The 21065-nt window shown below is 41.8% G+C and overlaps 1 protein-coding gene across 5 annotated transcripts in view; it reads left to right on the top strand.

The window, feature by feature from the left end:
* The window catches only part of ADCY2 (adenylate cyclase 2), a 415111-nt gene that overhangs the window by 289297 nt on the left and 104749 nt on the right, over positions 1-21065 (top strand). For 4 of the 5 annotated variants that reach the window (XR_007154128.1, XM_047867840.1, XM_047867835.1 and 1 more), the window contains 6 exons: positions 4105-4232; positions 9757-9915; positions 10759-10891; positions 12267-12440; positions 14918-14961; positions 18460-18540. Coding sequence is in view for 4 of the 5 variants with exons in the window: in XM_047867840.1 (XP_047723796.1) it covers positions 4105-4232; positions 9757-9915; positions 10759-10891; positions 12267-12440; positions 14918-14961; positions 18460-18540 (719 nt within the window). In the remaining variant the exon portion in view is untranslated. The remainder of the gene's footprint in view (positions 1-4104; positions 4233-9756; positions 9916-10758; positions 10892-12266; positions 12441-14917; positions 14962-18459; positions 18541-21065) is intronic. The other variant, XM_047867851.1, reaches the window with a different exon arrangement.

The following is a 21065-nucleotide window of genomic DNA, read 5'->3' as shown; positions in this document are numbered from 1 at the left end:
CTGTAATGAGGTCAAGTTCAGAGGTACCAGGTGTTAGAACTTCAACATACGAAATTAGGGAAGACAAAACTCATTGCTCATAACAGAAGTACTTACTGTGACTTCCTGTTCCTCTCTGATGATTTTAACAAAGGAATGTCCAGGCAATACCAGGGTACAGCCTAGGATGGCTTGGTCCATCCACTGTTGGTCACAGAAGGAGCATGTTTTGGATACCAGTTCATGCCTCGTGGTTAAATAACTTGGAGGTGGCCAGCATCGTAAGCAAACGGCTCAATCAACTGAGTGAATTCTACATAAAGCACATAACTGAACTAAGGAACTCCAAATCATGGGTCATTCACTGTTACTTTTTAAAACATTTTAACCACTTTCTTGAGGTATAATTGACATACTACCAAAAACTATACATATTTAATATGTGACATGTAATGAGCCTGGGGATAAGCATACACCTGGGAAACCATCACCACAGTGTATGCCATTCACAAACCCACCACATACAAAAGTCTCCTTTTGTCTCCTTATTTCTGATCGATGATGATGTGCTTAAAACACTTAACATAAGTTCTGCCTTCTTAGCACAGTTTTAAGTTTACAGCCCAGTATTGTTAACTATAGACACTATGCTATACAGTAGATCCCTAGCACTGACTCATCTTATGTAACAAAAACTGTACCCTGGGGCGCCTGGGTGGCTCGGTCAGTTGGGTGTCCGACTTCGGCTCAGGTCATGATCTCGTGGTCTGTGGGTTCGAGCCCCACGTCGGGCTCTGGGCTGACAGCTCGGAGCCCGGAGCCTGCTTCGGATTCTGGGTCTCCCTCTCTCTCTGCCCCTACCCCGCTTGTGCGCTGTCTCTTTCTCTCAAAAATGAATAAATGGGAAAAAAATTAACAAAAACTGAGTACCTTATGACTGACACCACCCTATTTTCTCCTTCCCCTAGGCCTGACAACCACCTTTCTACTCTCTACTTTTGTGAACTTGACTATCCTAGATCCCTCATACAAGTGAGATCATGCCCTGTCTACCCTCTGGATATCCTAAATAAAGTCAGGCTTATTTCACTTAGCAAACTGAGTTAAAAGGCACATGAAAAGGACCAGACACAGTGACTAATTTGGATTTATTCTTGGGATGCAAGGATCGTTCAACACACAAATCAATCAGCACGATAGACCACATTAACAGAATGAAGGATAAAAAATTACATGATCATGTCAATAGATGCAGAAAATGCTCTTGATAAAATTAAATACCCTCTCATGATAAAAACTTAACTAGAGGCACCTGGGTGGCTCGGTCGGGATAAGCGTCTGACTCTTGACTTCAGCTCAGGACATGCTATCCTGGTTCGTGAGATTGAGCCACGCATCAGGCTCTGCACTGATAAGTGTGGAGTCTGCTTGGGATTCTCTCCCTCTCCCTCTCAGTCCCTCCCCAACTCATGCATGTTCTCTTTCTCTCAAACTGAATAAATAAACATTTTTTAAAAAACCTCTTAACTCATAACATATAGAAGAAACTCACCTCCACACAATAAAGCCATATATGAAAGCCTATGGCTAACTTTATACTCAATGGAGGAGAAGACATAGCTTTTCTTCCAAGATTGGGAACATGGCAAGGATGTCTGCTCTCACCACTTCTGTTCACCATAGTACTGGAGGTCCTAGCCAGACCAATTAGGCAAGAAAAAGAAATAAAAGGCACCCAAATCAGAAAGGAAGAAGTAAAATTATCTGTTTCCCTTGTATAACCGTGTGTACAGGAAACCCTTAAATGTCCACAAAATCTGTCAGAGCTTTTAGATGAGTTTGGTAAAGTTGCAGGATACAAAATCAGTGTACAAAAATGAATTCCATTCCTTTATGCTGATAGTGAAGTGTCTGAGAAGGAAATGAAGAAAATAGTCCCATTTACATTCGCATCAAAAAGAATAAAATACGTAGGAATAAACTTAGCCAAGCAGGTGGATGCCCTGTACGCTGAAAACTATAAAACATGGATGAAAAAAGAAATCTAAAATGACAAAGAGAATGACATTTCATGTTCAAGGGTTGGAAGAACTAATATTGCTGAAACGTCCTTCCTACCCACAGCATCTCCAGATTCAACGCAATTCCTATAAAAATCCCAGGGGCGTTTCTTACAGAAACAGAAAAGCAATCTAAAATTCATATCGAACCACAAAAGACCCCAAAGAGCCGAAGCGCTTTGAAGCAAGAAGAACAAAGCTGCAGGCATCACACTTCCTGTTTTCAAAATGTATTGTGAAGATACAGAATCCAAGCAGTAGGATACTGGCATTAAGAACAGACATACAGGGGGGCCTGGGTGGCTCAGTCAGTTGAGCGTCTGACTGCAGCTCAGGTCATGATCTCACGCTTCGTGGGTTCGAGCCCCGCATCGGGCTCTGTGCTGGCAGCTCAGAGTCTGGAGCCTGCTTTGGATTCTGTGTCTCCCTCTCTCTCCGCCCCTCCCCTGCTTATGCTCTGTCTCTCTCTCTCTCTCTCTCTCTCTCTCTCTCTCTCTCTCTCTCAAATAAATAAATAAATAGATAAATAAATAAATAAATAAATCGTTAAAAAAAAAAAAGACATACAGACCAATGGAACAGAATCAAGAGCCCAGAAATAAATACATAAATAAATAAATAAACATTTGATTAAACTTATCAAAGATAAGTTATATCTTATATATATATAAGATGTGTATATGTATATATATATATATATATATAGACATATATATATGTAGTCAACTGAATATGTAGTCAACTGATCTTTGATAAGGATGCCAAGAATTCACTTTTATTAAACTTGGTGTTTTCAAGATTCAGGATACGTATGTAGGAAGTATGAGACAGAAGCCCTATTAATAATTGCTTGCCTTTTTATTACTTAATGATATTTGTAATCAGAAATTACCAAGCTCCATAGAAAAGTATGAAAATATGCCCTAACTTGTGCACTCTCTATCAGACAGGGAAAGAAATATGAAGAATCTTCAAGAGACCTAACACCTACTTGAGAACAAGAAAATGTTATGTTCGTTTTTATTATTTCAGATTTTTTCAGTTTATATGCAAGCCTGTGTTAGTGTTACGAAAGGAAAAAAAAACTGTGTTTGGCGTATCTTTCGGTTTTTGCTTCTTTTTTCTTTCCTTTTCTCTTTTCCTTAGTGATGAGTCTGTAAAGTAACTAGAAAAGTTAGAAATGCATGTAGGATTAATGCATACGAATGAAGTTAATCTCAAGATCATAATATAAAAACAACTGAGGCATGAAAAATAACAAGTCCAACTTTGTATCAAAAGTTTAACCTGAGGTCAGAATTACATTTGAAATTACTTGGCCATGTTGGATGGTAACTTTCTGTATTGTGGAGATGTTTATCAGAAGCTATATTCTGCAGGTAAGAATCTACTTCAGTTTTAAAATAAATGAAGGGGCACCTGGGTGGCTCAGTTGGCTAACTGTCCGACTTCGGCCCAGGGCATGATGTCACAGTTTGTGGGTTCGAGCCCCGCAATAGGCTCTGTGCTAACTCAGAGCCTGGAGCCTGCTTCAAATTCTGTGTCTCCCTCTCTTTCTGCCCCTCTCTCTCTTTCCCTCTCAAAAATAAACATTACATATTTAAAAATAAAATAAAATAAAATAAAATAAAATAAAATAAAATAAAATAAAATAAAAACCATGAGTATAGTAGGAAATGACATGCGATTGTAATTCCAGTCAAGTTCCAGTCATCACTTACTTTCCTTGGAATATTTCACTTCACCATCAGTATTTGGGATGTTTGGACCGAAGAGAATGATCTTATACTCTTCTGCTGCTGTTAAGTGTAAATCATTCCAGAGCATTCTCTCTGCTTTCCTTTCCTTCCCCTTTTCCTTCGTCTTCGGCAAATGGCCATGGGGTGGCTCATTCTTGTTGGGTGATGAAGGGAAACCCAACCGCTGGTCATTTCTGTCCCCACAAACCCTGGTGACGGCCACGCCGTGTCAGTAGAAATAGCACCTGATGATTTTCGGAAAGTCTAAACCAGATGTAAGCTCTGAGTGTAAGCTCTGAGTGCAATTCTGTGATCTCTTCTTCCAGGAAAATGAGTGCATGAGAATAAAAATTTTGGGAGACTGCTACTACTGCGTGTCCGGACTCCCCATATCTCTCCCGAACCATGCCAAGAATTGTGTGAAAATGGGACTGGATATGTGTGAAGCCATAAAGTAAGTGTAATGCTCAGTAGGACCCTTTTTAACTGCTTAATACTCTCGAGTTAGAATGCTCACGACTGTTTCTGTTTTTCTGTCTACTGGGATTAAACACATTACTGTGCATTTAAATGTAAGTGCTCAGAGACTCAGTTATTGGTGTCTGAGTAACTGGGTCCAGAGTAAGACTTCTCCAAGTGTATTGTTACCACTAGCCTTAGCTGAGAGCAACACGAAGATAGATATCTATGGGCAGGGATGGTTTGGGTGGTTTCAAAAGTGACTTTTTTTTTTTTTCATTTAAATATCTGCTCTAAGTCTGTGCTCTTATCATGTGACAAAAATTTTCTTTTTTTTTTTTAAGTTTTTATTTAAATTCTGGTTAGTTAGGGGTTCCTGGGTAGCTCAATTGGCTAAGTGTCTCACTTCGGCTCAGGTCATGATCTCACGGTTCGTGGTTTCGAGCCCCGCATCAGGCTCTGTGCTGACAGCTCGGAGCCTGGAGCCTGTTTCGGATTCTGTGTCTCCCTCTCTCTTTGCCCCTCCCCTGCTCATGTTCTGTCATCCTCTCTCTCTCTCAATGATAAATAAACGTTAAAAAATTTTTAATAAAAAATTTAATAAAATACTCTGGTTAGTTAACATACAGTGTAATGTTAGTTTCAGGTATACAATGTTGTGATTCAAATACTTTTATATAAACAATTTCTGGCAAACGGTATGGCTAAACTCAGGGTGTCAGGGAGAAAGTAGTTTTTATCATCAGACCACAATTAATATAAAAATCTAGTCCAAAATTACTGGATCTAGTCAAAAATGCTCAGTCCTATTAATTTAATTTCAGTTTATATCCATAGTGTATGTTTTCATCATAATTTTAGAGAAAATTTACTTACATAGAATAATATTATGGTGACAAATACCAGCTAAAAGTGTGAGGTATAGAGTTAATTTTTTATACCAGTGCCATAATATGCTCTCATAATGCCTTTGGTAGAAGCCAGAATATTCTTCCAAATGGTAAAAGCTCTTGCTTGTTGTTTGTAGGATTCAAAGATTTTAGTTTATTGGGTTTTTTGATTGCCTACTTTGGTTGAGTGACTTTACCCCCTCCTCCACACATTTTCAGTCTAAACAGGACAGGAATTATGGTTGATGTTCCATCTCCTTGCCCCAGAGTAAATGGGGCTTTCAGTGAGAAAGCAACAAGTCGAGCAGTCACGTGTTTGGCCATCGTATATACTAGTCATGTGATGAAATGGCCTGCAACGTTTGTGGGGGCTTTCCCAAGGCTGTCCAGGAATAAATACTGAAGCCCGCACTGCCTCCACTGAGTGTGGGAAGCCTCAGTTGTTCAGATCCCAAGCTTAGACAACTGTGGGCAGAACAGCGTTGGGAGACAGATGAAGTAAGTGGAACTGAAGAAAGAACTGAAGAAGGATTAGTCTGCTTCCCACCCAAAATCCATCATGTGGGAATCACCTTGTTCTTCCTGCTTCTTCCCATAAGTAACTCGTTTGTCTTCTCCGACATGAAAAATATTTTTACTTTGTGCCCATAGTAATCAACTATTTCGGACACCATTGGTCTAGACCATGTGAGTGAATCTAATCAGTAAAGCTAATAGGTTTTCTCAAATTTATAACCTGTCCCCGGAGGCAACCCCAGTGTGAGTTTTGAACACGGGATGAAATGGATTCTAGTGAAGGAAAGCATTTTCTTCTGGATTTCTTTTTCCAGTTGATGTGGAAAGACTTTGTAAAGGACAAATATGTTTATTGTGTGCATGAGTAATATATTGGATTAAACAACCCACCCTTTTACTAAAATTTTACTTCTGCTTTTGAAGCAACTGTTTTCCAGTTCTGCTATGTTTTCCTTACTCCAGCATGTTGAAGAGCTTCTCGGAGAAAGAATGTTTACATTCTGTGCATTCACATGTCACCAGTTCATCAGTAATTTTTTTCTGTTCTATTTTTTTTATTGTGGTAAAATATACATAGCATAAATGTTGCCCTTTACCAAGTTGACATGTACAATTCCGTGGCATGAAGCACATTTAAAATGTGTGCAGCCATCACCACTATCTACTTCCAGGACTTTGTGGTCTCCCAAGCAGAAACTTCATACCCATTAAGCAAGAACTCCCCTTCCCCTCTCTTCCCAGCCCCTAGTAACTCCTTTTCTACTCTCTGTCTCTATGAATTTGCCTTTTCTAGATATTTTGTATGAGTGGAGTCACAATATTTATTGTTTAAGAGTATGGCTTGTTTCACATAGTATCACATTTTCAGGGTTCATCCACGTTGCGCAATGTCTCAATACTTCATTCCTTTTATGTTGGCATAAGATCCCATTGTATGTATATATCACGTTTTATTTATCCATCCATCATAGATGCATAAGTACTATCTCACACGTCCAGAATCTCAGTAATGTTAAAAGATTTGAGGAAACTTTCCAGAACTCTTGCTTATTAAACTAAATTTAAGCTTCAAATTAGGCAACGGTTGTGTGTCTCCATGAGCTGCCACTCCTTGACCAAGAGCTTCCACATTGTCTCCCTGGTGTAGGTCATCTGTTCAGCTCATATGCATTTGACAAAATAATCAGTAATAGGTTATTTTGTTGCACTTACAATAAAGGGCAGGAAAAGAGAGGGCATCTCAGCAAATGTCAGGAATTATTTGTTCTTCTAAAATACAAGGGCAAATATTTCTGTTCCCCCTTATTGAGCCATACGATGAGGATGAATGCAAGAATTCTAAGTTTTTAAGCGGGTGGACAGAAAGGGTACGCTTGAACATAGAATTTTGCCATATTATCTCAGGTTTTTCCTAGGAACCAGCAACATGGATCAAAGAACATTTGTCTGTATTTTTCCTCCGTGTTTGGACCTCCGCACCTGTTCAGCACCTCATTCTCTATTAGCCAAGCACCACAGGGAAGCATGTCAGCTGTGGTTTGGAATCTTCCCAAGGCTTAGAGAGATTTTTTTTCCCCTGTCATGAAAGTGTAAACTGTTTTTAATAAAAAAAGTAATATGCAGAGCCCTGACTTTATAAGTGACTAGGGTTCCTCTGAAATGGAAGAGATTGTCTACTATAAATTTTTAAGTTTATTTATTTATTTTGAGGCCGGGGGGCAGGGTGCAGAACATAAGCAGAGGAGGGGCAGAGAGAGGGGGAGAGAGAGGGAATCCCAGGCAGGCTCCATGCATGGGGCTCGAACTCACAAGCCATGAGATCATGACCTGAGCCAAAATCAAGAGTCTTAACGCTAAACTGACTGAGCCATCCACGCGCCCAGATTGTCTACTATTATTGCAAGCTTTAAGCAACTATTTCAGTATTTTTCTATAGATCACCCAGGTTGCATCCAAATCCATTAAAACATTTGGTCAGTCAATTCATTTGAACCCTTGATCAACTCATTTTTCTAAAAAAGACATAAAGGCCATGGAGGTGGTTTTAAAGAGCCAAATCTTTCACCAGTCAGTTCTGTCAAAGTGGCCAACCACAGAGTGCATCATCGAGCCTCTTATTCCCTCGTGACTTTCTGCTGACCATATTTGATAAACAGAAATGCCATGTGGTTGGAAATGTTCTGTCTCAATAACAGAAAATCTTAAGAACAATTACAGGTTCTACAACAAACTTTTCAGGATCATTATCTCCCAAAGACAGAAACACAATAAATCCTTCAGAAATGGCCAGTAATTCATCAATTACTAAACTTATACCAAGTGTCTATGTTGTACTAGACCCTGAATCCACTGATGGGTATACAAACCACTCAGATCAGGTCTGTGTCTCCATGGGGATGATACTCTGAGAGCAGATGTGGACACAGACAGGGAGTTTCGACTATACTCAGAGAGGCTGAAGCACAGAGGTGGGGTTCCCACATCAACCCACAAGGAGAACACAGAAGGCCTTCCCGGATGAGGTCGTGCCTAAGCTGCTCGTGGAAGGCCATGTGACATCTGCGCCCTGTCAGGAAAGAGAGGCTCAGGGCAGTGAGGAGCAGAACTCTCGAGGGACCACCTCGAGCAAAGGCCCAGAGCTACGGCCCATATGGTGCCCAGGCAGCCATACGCACCCATTGCTGATGGAGGATGGAGTGAGGGGGGTGTGCAGCTCTCCAATGTCATGTGGAGGCTCTGGCCCATCATGTGGACGGAAGAGTTTGGATGAATTGCTAGTACCGAATAGGTTGTGATCTGTGTTGTGAAACAGAATGGGATGATAGGGAAAGAGAAAGGGGAGGAAAGAGAGGGGAGGGAGGGAAAGGAACAGTTTTTTAGATTCTTCTTACGGGAAACCATTTCTTTTTACACTGTGGGTCCATTTCTTACCATTTTTAGCTCTTCAAATGATGTCATTTTATCACTGAAGCATGATATCCAGGCCTGCGTCATTTTGAGATGTTTATTTACTGTAGCCCACACCTGGTGACCTTCTCTCTGCTGGGTTGCAATCAATGTCATTGCTTCCTTCCACGTCTCCTCTGGGGTAGTTCTCTCCATGTACCGGGCACCTCTCCATACTTGCAGTAATATTTTAATTGATAAATGTATTTAGCTGGCAGAAATAAACAAGCATTTCCAGCTGCTGTTAAAGGACGTTCTTCATTTGTCTCTGTAAAGGAGTTGCTAATAGGGTCCTAACGTATTTCTCAAATGATTTTTTTTAATTAGTTTTTTAAAAATTTTTAAATGTTTATTCAGTTTTTGAGAGAGAGAGAGAGAGAGCAGGGGAGGGGCAGAGAGAAAGGAAGACACAGAATCTGAAGCAGGCTCCAGGCTCTGAGCTGTCAGCACAGAACCCGACGCATAGCTCAAACTTAGGAACCACAAGATCATGACCTGAGCCAAAGTGGAGGCTCAACCAACTGAGCCACCCAAGCACCCCTAAAGTTAGTTTCTTTTTAATGACACCTTATGCACCATTAAAACTTTTATGGAGTTTTGTTGCGGTTAAAGAATGTGCACGATTGAAGCACTTTAAAGTCATGGTTAGTTTGTTAAGAAATTCCTATTCAGGTTGAAGTCATTATTAGGCTTATTAAATAAGCCATATTGTCCCTTATCGACAGAAAATATTCATTGGAGGTGTACATTGTGCTGCGTGCTAGAATCCTATATGGCATCTCAGACCGTTTCTGACAATATGAGGCAATGTCACACGATCCTAGGGTGAAAATTCGGAGCAGGTGTCCACACGTGACAGGTGCCTGATACACGTATTTGTTGAAAAAGTAGAAGCTACAGACAAAAGGTTACATTAGTGCTGACAGTCTGGCCTGATGTGGCTGGAGGGCCACAGCTTGGGAGCTTTTGGTGTAGTCTGGGAGTAACCAGGAAGAAAACGCCCTTTCTCTTGGCTCAGAGCTGCAATCTTCTGCCCCGGGAAGAAGTAAGGACTGTATTTCCAGCAGTCTGAGAAATTCTGAGTAATAAAATGCCCTGAACATTGGCCAAGAGTTACGGGAAGAAGACGATATCCCCGGACGGTGACACTGCCTGCCTTCTCTTTAGGAAAGTGAGGGACGCCACCGGCGTGGATATCAACATGCGCGTCGGAGTGCATTCTGGGAACGTCCTCTGCGGCGTGATCGGTCTGCAGAAGTGGCAGTATGACGTGTGGTCACATGACGTTACCTTAGCCAATCACATGGAAGCCGGAGGGGTTCCTGGGTAAGGCCGGACTGGATTTCTCTCTTCACGCTGTGCGCATGATTAGAAATGAATGATCGCCTAGAGATTAACAAGGGATTGACTGCTCATGTCTGACGGCTTCTGTTGCCTCTGTTAGTAGCATGTTGTTCCTGCCCTAGTGATCTCCTACGTTAATTCGATAAACTTGAACTCTCAAGTCTCACTCAATTCCACTACCCCATGACCTATGGTCAAAAGACTCTGGATATCAGATCCTGAATTATTTTTATTTGCAAATTCGTAAATAGTACCCAAAGGGAAAGATGTTTTGTAATGCAGTGCAATGGCATTTCTCTTGACCAATGACCTCTGAAACCAGTACTATTGAAATGAGGACGAGGCAGCAGCTACCTGTGGCTAGAAGAGCATGTTTCAGACAAGAGGATTTAGATGCAAGTGCAATCATTTGGAGAAGCGTGGGAAGCATGGAACTAAGTCATCCATACTTGTGTGTAGATCAGCATACTCCCGAAAATGCCTCTGGCATATGTTTCCAAAAATATCCTCACACACAAAACTTCAATATGATCGAGTTTTATTGGCTGTCATTCACCACACCCACCGTGCAGGTTTCCGTAAATGCAGAGAAGCTCCAAATGTTAATATCTCATGACCTCTGTGAGCATCTATCCAGAGTCCCATTTCATAAAATATAAACCTTACAGTCAATTTTACCAAGAACATACAGCCTTATACAACCTTTCCTTCACTGGGGCGGGAGGGTGGGGGGAGAAGGTATTATTCCTGACATCACAAGTAAACAGAAAAATCTTCATGTGTATCCATGTTTATCTTGATTATGGTTTTAAAATGGAATTTCAGACGTGTTCACATTTCTTCTGTCACCTTGGAACACTTGAATGGCGCTTATAAAGTGGAGGAAGGAGATGGTGACATCAGAGACCCATATTTAAAACAGCACCTGGTGAAAACCTACTTTGTAATCAACCCCAAGGTCAGTACTGTAAAGAGTCTATAATTAGCCTATGACTTCTGTGATTTAAAAGGGAAAAGGGCAAATTACTGATACAGGTAAGTGTTTTTAGTCGAGAATCAGTTTAATGTGCTACTAGTCTTTGCCTCTAAAATTACTGTAAAAGCATGCAGCCATTTAATTGTGGAACATGTTTTATAATAAGTTAAAACATTAAAGAAACCATTGGGAAAAAAATGCTTGCTTGTGTGATGAGATTACTGTCTATATGACAGGTTGTAGGTGTTAGTCAGCGTTAGTCAATGTATAAGTTAGTCCACGATGCTCCTGAAAGTCCCTCAGTGTGCCCACCCTGGCAGTTGGGAAGTTACAGAAAGACAGAAGGTTTTGCTCAGGAATTCAGATGATAAAAATCTAATGAGATGAAGTAGGATGAACATATAAGAAGAAGGAAAGGAAGAAATACCTAAAAGATTGGCAACTAAATGTCACAGGTGCGTTCGTGTGAGTACATGTATGTGCAGACAAGGTGAACTTGGATGTGATAAAATCCTCCGTTACCTGGAAGACCGTCCAAGCCACCCAGAAAGAAAGTTAGGAGCTGTCTCTTGCTCTGTTCACACCAAGTGTCAGGCCAGAGCAAGGGCTTGGAGCTCTCATTTCTCACAGCCCTTCTCAAATTCCTGCCAAATGAGTGTCACTGCTATTTGCAGACTAAGAATCTGCAGCTCCTAGGGGTTATGTAACTTCTCTTATGTCACACAGCTGGTAGGTGCAATATATCAGCAAGAAACAAAATCAACAAGATCAAGTGTATGGATGTTCACTCATGGTAACCTCCCTGAAACTCCGGGCTCCCCTTTGGGAAGACACTTGCAGCTAACTTGACAGTTGATTTGGAGACAGACGAGTGACAGTCAAGAAGACCTGTGGGGCGATAGGCAGAGGGAAGAATCAAATAAATAAATAAATGTGTACAAAGAACATTGTGTTCAGGCAAAGAATACCAGAACACAGATGAGTAAGACCGTTTAGCATCATAAAACAGCCCCACTCTCTAACACCTGTCACTTTAGGAAACCACAGTCATCAAGAAAAAGTTGAAACAGATCAGCCTATCTGGTTTAAGAATTTACTTTATAAAAATGCCCATGAAAATGGCTTATTTTTTTCCTAAGTTTAAATTACAGTTACCTTTTGCTATTTGGGGAAAAAAATCACTCAGCTCAAGCAGCTTGTAACACTGGGAACCAGTCACACTGAAGGAGTGAGGACAGAAGCCACGGGGAGCGAGGGGGTGATGTGGGAGGAATCGTTTAGTCGGGGCGAGGGGGCAGGAAGGAGAAGTTTTGCCCCTTTGGTATGCCAGGTGTAATGCTTTGTTTCTCACCCCAAGGGGGAACGACGGAGTCCTCACCTCTTCAGACCTCGCCACACCCTCGATGGAGCCAAGATGAGGGCTTCCGTCCGCATGACCCGGTACCTGGAGTCCTGGGGAGCAGCCAAGCCCTTTGCACACCTGCATCACCGAGATAGCATGACCACGGAGAACGGCAAGATCAGCACCACGGTGAGCTCTCCCTGTGTTCCAGAGCGCAGGCGCGCGCCAGACCCAAGCTAGTTTCTTCCTAAACCAGAAGGCTGGGCATCTCCTGTCAGAATAACTGGTCTGCAGTGAAACAAGCCTAACCCCTTCTCCTCCTTGAAGAGACCCCTTAGAAACAGCTGTCGAGGTGTGAATGAGTGCCGGGCTCACCTTGCTAAGGGTTTCAACCAGAGTGATTTTACGTTATAACTCTGTAACCCAGGACCAGTTTGCTTACTTGTTATTTAACTCACTTATTAGCAACTAAGTACAATTGAACTTTTCGTGGCGGTATTTTGTTTGTTTGTTTGCTCTCAGGAAGTAAGAAAGCCTGCGCATCCTAATAAAAGAACAAATGAAGCCATCATGCCCTTGCGGTTTGAAACACAGCATCCAGACTGTCTTTTCATTGTGGAAATGTTCAAGCTGTGTCAGGGACAGTGAACATTCTATTGTTGTAGCTCCTGATTTATGTCACTCCCAACTTCTAACAGATAATAAAGTGCCAAAGCGCTTTACAACAGAGACACTCTCAATAAGATGGCTGAAATGCAGAGAGAGAATAGAAAGACCCACAGGGGGCCAGAAAACTGAATATGGCGAAGCACTTAGAATAATCGCAATGACGTTTGATTTTAAAATGATCTCTGAGTAAAATTTCACATACGATGGAGTTAATTGTACGAGGGATGCAGTTGAGGCAGAAAAGAAAATGGAATGTTACATAACCCTCAGGTTGTTAGGCAGCCGTGAACTTTCCCCATCTGCCCTGTGCTCCCTACTCCCAGCAGCTCAGAGTGACAACACCCAAGGCCCCCAGATCCACATACTTGTTTTGACTTGGTTATATCTTTCCTCTCAACTTCCTTGGTGTTTTTTCCCAACTAACAAGTAAACGTGATCTGACAGAAGATCACACCCATCGGTCAACCAGGGAAACTGCCAGGACAGGTCCAAGAGCAGTTTCCAGTCTGTTGGGAAGCAAGAGACCCTAGGTCGGAAACCAGGCAACCAACAAGATCATCTCTGCTGCTGCTGAGGTCGATGATGATGAAAATGAAATGGAGATGTCTTTGGGAAGGAGATGACTTTGTGGCGACTCTGGGGTTGTCTCAGAGAAAGAGATCAGTAAACTGGGGAGGAGGTGGAGAAGATCAATCCACTGGCCCCAACATAGTAATGAGTTGAAGTCTTCGGGGGGCAGAGAGGAGGTTGATGTGGCAGTTAGTTTCATCAACAGTAAGGAACAGGGGTCATCAAGGATGAGATGCACTGAGGTCATTGTGCGGAATCCATTCTAAGTGTAGTGAGAAGTCATCAGAGGATCTTCAGCAAGGAAAGGGCATGGCATAATTAATGCTTTGGAGTAATAGACCAAGAGTTCAGGGCGCCAGGGGAGAGCGATGCCCTGTTATGCTAAGGTTTTAGTTGCAGAAGGAATGAGAAGCAAGTTCAGGGTCTACAGTTCACAATACAGCTTGGCTGTATCCCTTACCCACTTTGAGAAAGACCCCACGGTCATTCTTATTAATACATTCCAGGGTCAAACAGTATCATTGCCAAAAGTTATTTCTTTTATCTAATCCCCTCTGCAGAACACCACTGACTCCTGATTCAACATTGATAGAGCTGGTAAATAATGCATTATTTTACCTTATGTAATAAAACTTGGAGTTCAGTTATTTTTAAAAATATATATATACCGTACCTTTCCCTAGGCTACCTATGTTTCCTAATCTAATGCTGTAGATAAAGCAGCCAAGAAAAGTTTCTTTGGAGCCACTTGGAGCAGCTTTGTCTCAACTTTTATTTTAATTTCCACCACAAATGTATAAAAGGGGGTCTTCCGGGTTTTCATAAGTCTACTGAACATTTGGCAGTGGGTCCCCCACTGATAAACCCTGACCAGTGTCTCTCTCCCAGTCCCTTTTCAGAAACTGCTGGCACACTTGGGTGTGGATTTCTTCTTTTCGATCAGTGAGTCATGCTGTTGCATAGTTCACCGAGGGCACCGTCTCTTGACAGCCCAGTTCGGGCATGACGCTGTACATTTTGTGGTGATGTGTGTGTTTTCAAGAATGTTTGAGTACCTGTCTGACGTCAGACTCCATTTTCACAGGATTGTAAGCTGTCTGCAGTAACTCTAACGGCAGTTGCCTGAGGCCCCTTGTGGGAAATCGTACCTGCAAATATCAGGATGTACATTTTAAAGTTCCAGACAACAACTCTGATACTTCTAACATCCAGAGTTTATAGATGACACCGACATTCCAAGTATAAACTGAGCTTTTAATCCTTTTCACATTTGTAATTAAGCTATTCTTCTCCACAGGGGTAATTATTTGTTACCTAAATGATGCTTTCCATGATAAAAGGAGAAATAATGTTATAAATGATCATCACTGAAAGATCATTCTTTAAAGCATGTTTTTGGAAACTAATAACTCTTTTTTTTTTAATAGGATGTGCCAATGGGTCAGCATAATTTTCAAAACCGTACCTTAAGGTATGTTATTTGTCCCACTTTTTGATTTTTAAAGGCTTGGGGCTTTTTTTAAATATTTCTGAAAGTAATTATCATCAATTAGAGTAACTCTGAAGGCCACTTCTAAAAAGAGCAGCTGCTTGTGAAAAGCTCGATTTGATTGTTTTCAGCTTCTAAAAATGTAATTATTAATGTGACTTTACTAGGTCTAAAAGAGCGAAATGGAAAAAGGCACCTGGTAAATACCTTAGAACTTTAAATTGTTTTCCTTAAAAAATGACTCTTCTTAACATTAATATGTAGTAAAAAAAATGAATTTTCTTAAAATGAGTATGTTGCTTAAAATTACATTTTCGTATCTGTGGAATCTTGGAGATAAAAGCAAGAGAAATCCAGCCTTTCTATAGTGAAAATAAGGCCTGCCCGACCTGCTCAAAAAAAAAAAAGAAAAAAGGTTCACCCAAGTGTCCACAGGTCCCCTGTCGCCATCAACCACACAATCACAGTCACTAACTCTTTTTCATGTTCCTCTGGTTTTGGGGTTCAGTTTTTCACATCCGTGTTGGTTGGGGGAGTTAAATATTTCTTACTGAAGTCATTAGGATAATTCATGAAAAGCCCAAAACTTAAGTCAGCCTTTCTTGCCCCACAGAGAAGTCTATTTATTCTGTAGAAAATGCATTATATCCAAGTAAAAGTAAACACAATTAGATTGTTTCCTGCCACCTCCTTGCAAACGGTGACCTTATTCCAGAATCATCTCTGTGACTTTATTTGTTGGAATGAGCTCTAATTTGTATTTTGGGGGAAAATTTGAAATTGTAATATTGAGATCTAATACTCAGAGTCCTATGTTATAAGGATATTGGGTTCTTGGGCTTTTGAAGCATTCTTTAAGTGGCACGTGCCATATTAAAGAGAACTTGAGCTAATTTGGAAATATTATGGACCCCGTAAGATGCCCTCAGAAGGCGTGACTCATCAAGCCAGTAAGATGCTAGTGCATCAGCAAGGAACTGTCCACGGAAATTTCTTAGGCGTCTTCACTTTAGAGTCCGTATTCCTTCTGTGATCTGTCTCGTCCTCCCTGTGGCTCTGCCTCAAGGGTCTGTTTACTGAAATCAAAGCAGGAAATCCCTCGTGCGGTGCCAATACGATGTGGGTGGGCAGTGGTTTCCGGGACGAGTGCTGTCTGGAAGACAATGATAATAAGCCATCATTTGGATCTGTACCAGGCATACGGAGAATCTAATTTCATCCCTACAGCGTGACTCCAGTGTAGACGCTATGCCATTACCATTTGAGAAGGCAGGAAATAGAGGCGAGCGGGGTTAGGAGAATGCCCAGAGCTACACGGCTGGAAGAGGCGAGGCCCAGATTTGTGACCCCAAACTCTGCGCTCCCCACCGCTCTTCTATCACGTCTGCCTTGCTAGGAGCCTCTTCCGTGTTGACTCCACTTTCCTCTGTGGCGGTTGGATCTTTGGTGGCCCCAGGGCCTCACAGAGAGCTCCACTTCCAAATCAGACTCAACTAGGCTGTCTTCACGTGTCCTGGCTTCCTGAAGTGGCCTATGTTATAAAATCTCTCTGCGCCTTCAGCGTGGCTACTGAGTCGGCATCACCTGGTGTTGAACATTATCTGAGATCATACTCTATCCTCAGATACAGTAGCCACGGCACGGGAGTGGGTCAGTTCGGGAAAGAGCTCAGAAGAAAGGATGGAGGGAGATTGGAAAGCAGGGAGGGGGGCAGTGACAGAACACAGACTGGAGAGTCAGAAATGCCTGAAGTCTGGGAAACAAAGCCTTAGCTGACAAACTAAGAGCTCCTAGTGGTAGATTCTCACCTCCAGGGGTATCCTATCATTTGCCATAGCAGAGATCACAAAATCACAGAGATAAGGAAACTATGTGTTAAGAATTATTATCCAGGTAACCAGTAAATACAGAGGGTTGTGTAATAATATGCATTTATCGGCTACGTCATGTGCTACCTTTATAGCATTGAGTGCTGTATATTATGTAAACGAATCCTAAAACAGATCCACAGAGGCAGTGCTGTTGTTAGCCCCGGGCGTAGCATTGAAGGGTGACATTTTCCTGTGAGTCTCCAGGTACCTCCACTATTCTTCGATTCAGTGAGACTTTGTGATAAAGAACAGACACCAAATTGAAGTCCGCAAAGTCAAGCCTAAGCATAGCGCTGCTAAAAAGAAAACTGAAGGCAGCTCCTTGCCTGGAAGCAAGAATGAACCATCTTAGATGATTGCTAAGTATCTTGCTCTTTAAAAAAGAAGGGTAAAAATTAATTTGCCTTCTTCAACAGCTTAGAATCTGGCATGCTAAAACTTCTTCGTTTGCTCCTGTCTGGGGGCAGATCGCCTCCTATCATTCTGCTCTTGGAGCAGGGATGCCCTGGGCCTATTTAAAGAAGGCAGGACCTGAGGACACCAACCCACAAACGGATGGGTTGGGAAGGCCCATCCATCTGGTCCATGATACTTCCATGAGATTTAATTACCGCTAGCCGTGACATTGAATACGTAATGCTATTCTTGTCTGAAATCAGAGGAGTGACTGTTCTTCCAGAATAGGAGATCCATCCAATGAGTTTTTTAACCCGCCAGAGCACAGAGAAGCCTAGTGCTGTCTCCACTTTGGACGAGGTGGCTTGATGATGCGGTGCACAGGCTGGGTCAGGCCAGTTTGGTGACGCTCCCCTGTGCTTTCACTCGGTACCGCCACTGTTTAACTTCTAGAGAATAGGGATTATTTTGGTTTTCTCCTTTATATCATTCTTATGCTAATGGTCAGATTAACTCAGAGAACACATTCTTTTGACTTAATGTATTTACAAGGCATCCTTTATTATGGCTGAAGATTATTTTCTTCTTCTTTTTTTTTTAAAGATTATTTTCTTCTAAGACCAAGTGAGTGTCTGCAGATACATGTGGGGTTTTCCCGTGAACTGTGCTTTCGAATACTGAGGAAGATTTACATGCATCCAATTAAGCTTTGATATGCCTCAAGGAAGAGTGTACTTCTGCAAATTTTTGAAAACTGACCAAGGGAAACATGGACAAGGCATAGCTTTTTTTCTTTTTTTTTTCTTCAACCAGACCAGATTTTTACAGGGGAATTTCCAAAACCAGGGTGTTCTGTCATAAAATAAAGTTTACAAAGGCAATAGGTCAAGGGCTAATGCATCTCCTAGGACAGAAAGTTCTTTTATCGTAAACACCAAGTACATATCTTTCAGCGTGGCTTTTTAACGCCTGGTATTGTTTTGCTCTAAGTGAAAAGTGAGGCAACATTTATTGCACCAAAAAACTTTAGTCTCTTCACTCAATCGGCAGAGTGGCTCAAATAGAGTAAAGGCTGCTCATAGACTCTTGTTTCATTTTGCCTTTTTTTTAATTCAATGGGCAGAATGAAAGAGAGGTTTTGGCATCACAGAAAAATGGACTTAGTATTCGGTTTAGTCATAATCTCTATCATAATATTTCCCTTTTCACGTAGAACCAAGTCGCAAAAGAAGAGATTTGAGGAAGAATTAAATGAAAGGATGATTCAAGCAATTGATGGAATTAATGCACAAAAGTGAGTACTTCTCAACCTTAAATTATCACACGTTTATTTCAAACCCTAGTATGTGGAAATCATGTCACGCCTTCCAAGAATTTTACCTGAAACTCTGTAATACTTACCATGACAAAGCCATTCCTTTAGAGGCTTTCATTTCACCTCAGTTGTCCTTAATAACAGCTTCCGTCAATTAGAAACATTTTAATCCCTGCCTAAGAAATCCTCTCCAAGTAGATCACTGATAAACAACATGAGATGTAAACACAGAAAAATCAGAGCGAAATGTGGTCAGTAAGTGAGATTTTTTAAAGACCGATAGGAATGCCCTCTGGGAAAATCTGAGTTGGATTATGTGACTGTATCTATTGAAAATGCATTTATTCCGCTGAAAAATCAGGGAACGTGGAAGTACCTGCGTTCTCCGTTGTCGAAGAGAGGTTTTTTGAGCATTAGAATCTGAATTTGTGGTGGCAGTGGGAAGATGAAGGGTTCTTTGGGGGACAAAATGGCATTCAGTCTGTGAAGTCTGTGAGTTGCCAGTGTAGTTTTAAATGGTCCAGGAGACAGATGCAGGGGAAACCATGTAAAGAAGGTGCCTGGACATAATAACTACATTCATTGGCCTTGAAATTCTCCGTGGGTCCATGTGTCATGGCTGAATTCCTGGAGGGCAAAAGATGGGTGACAGTATGGTGCCTGGTACCAATTAGACGCTGAGTAAAAGCGTTTTTAATTTAAATTGTAGCAAGCACATCCGTAGGTCCAAATGAAAAGACGTAACGGAAAACTTTCCACGATTTTTATCATGAAAGTTGAGTCATGAAAAGTACGAATGGTTTTCACCTAAACTCCCTGCTTCCAGAATTACGTTACACAGCTTTAAAAACTGTGTGCCTTTTCTAGATTGTTCCTTATAAGCATTTGTTTTAGAATTTTTACACAGCTGATGAAGGACTGTCATGAGTGTATATGTATGTGTACATAGGGTGTGTGTGTGTGTGTGATTGCAGAGATAACAATAAAGTTATCTTGATTGTACTAGAGCTATAATTCACCTATGCTAACGTATTCAATTAACACGTGTCTGGAGCCCCCTCATTGTGCTCCAAATAGAGAAAGCCTCCCCCCCTGTCTTGGAGCACTCAGGACACGCCAGCAATGCCCAGACAAATGCTCTGCTCTGCCTGGCACCAACAGCAGTATAAAATCAGCCTCAATTCTGCCCCAATCGAAACCTCAACACATCACGGACCGAGAAACATGATGACCTGGAATCTGGCAGCTAAAACCCAAGGTGGAGTCTGATGACGTGTGATATGGGTGGAAGGATATATTCGTTCAACCAGAGGAAACAGCACCTACTACTCTGTGACCCACCAGAAGAAAACACAACGTCGGAAGAAAGAGAACGCCTTGTTCCTGACCACGTGTAGCCCATGACCGTAATCACAGTAACAATAGAAAACCCGCGTCTAAAATGAGCCTTAGCATGTCTTCCCACAGGACCCGTACCTTCTTAAACTACCTTTGTGTCCACCTTTTAGAGTGTTCCTACTGAAGGAATCATTAGGTAGTATAATCGTTGGCTTGGCTTTATTTTTGTCGAGGTGGCCTTCGGATTGTCTGTTTGTACTGTATCATTTCGTATTCAAATACATGCGGAGTGACCGCCTTCATGTTTTAACGTAGGTTTATTCTAAGGTGATATTTGATGTTGGTGTAACTGCTTGTGTTGTAATTTTCCCAACACGTTTCGGAAGCGAAATAGGGAGAAATGTCCTGCTGTACTCAAAAGCCAAAAGGGAAGTGTTTAAATGGAAGCTGCTTTGCATATATTTTTTAACGAGACTCATTCCCATTCTGTTAGACCTTATTCATCACCTGCTCTCGTGCCTTCGTATGATGGTCTTCTGTCTTTGAATTTCCACTTGAGGATTCCACAGAGACTCCAGACTTGATGTACCATTCTGTCATTTTCTGCAGTGGGCAGGAAACCATGATTTATATGCAGATTTTCATGTATTCATTCATTTACTCATTTATCAAGCATTTTGTTAAGGGCTGGGCAGTGTCAGCATGTGCTTGACATCCAGGACACAAGGCGCAGTGTCCCCTCGCAAAGCCCTAAGGGAGAGACGTCACCGCACACGTGCTCAGGGCAGAGGTGCGAGAGATTTGACTTAGTCTGGAAGGCGAGGTGACGAGAAGAAAGCATGATTGATAGTTCTGCACGGAGGAGACTTGCCAGAAGCTTCTCTCAGAGCCTCATTGTGGGAAAAGGGAGGCCTCATGGTCAAAGGTGCCCAGGCCATCCCCTCTAGGGGCATTTTCTCTAGAGGAGGTGGGCTTTCCTGTAAGACTAACTTTAATAAAGGGGCATTCATTCTATATGGTTATCTTGAGGATGGGACTGCCATGCCAGGTTCTCCCAAATTTGTTTTTTTTCTTTTTCTTTTTTTTTTTTTTAATGTTTATTCTTGAGAGAGAGAGACAGAGACAGAGGGAGAGAGAGACAGAGCACAGGCAAGGGAGGGGCAGAG

The sequence above is a fragment of the Prionailurus viverrinus genome, chromosome A1 (genome assembly GCF_022837055.1).
Source record: "Prionailurus viverrinus isolate Anna chromosome A1, UM_Priviv_1.0, whole genome shotgun sequence".
Classification (NCBI taxonomy): Eukaryota; Metazoa; Chordata; class Mammalia; order Carnivora; family Felidae; genus Prionailurus; species Prionailurus viverrinus.
This window is presented reverse-complemented; position numbering and strand designations above follow the sequence as displayed.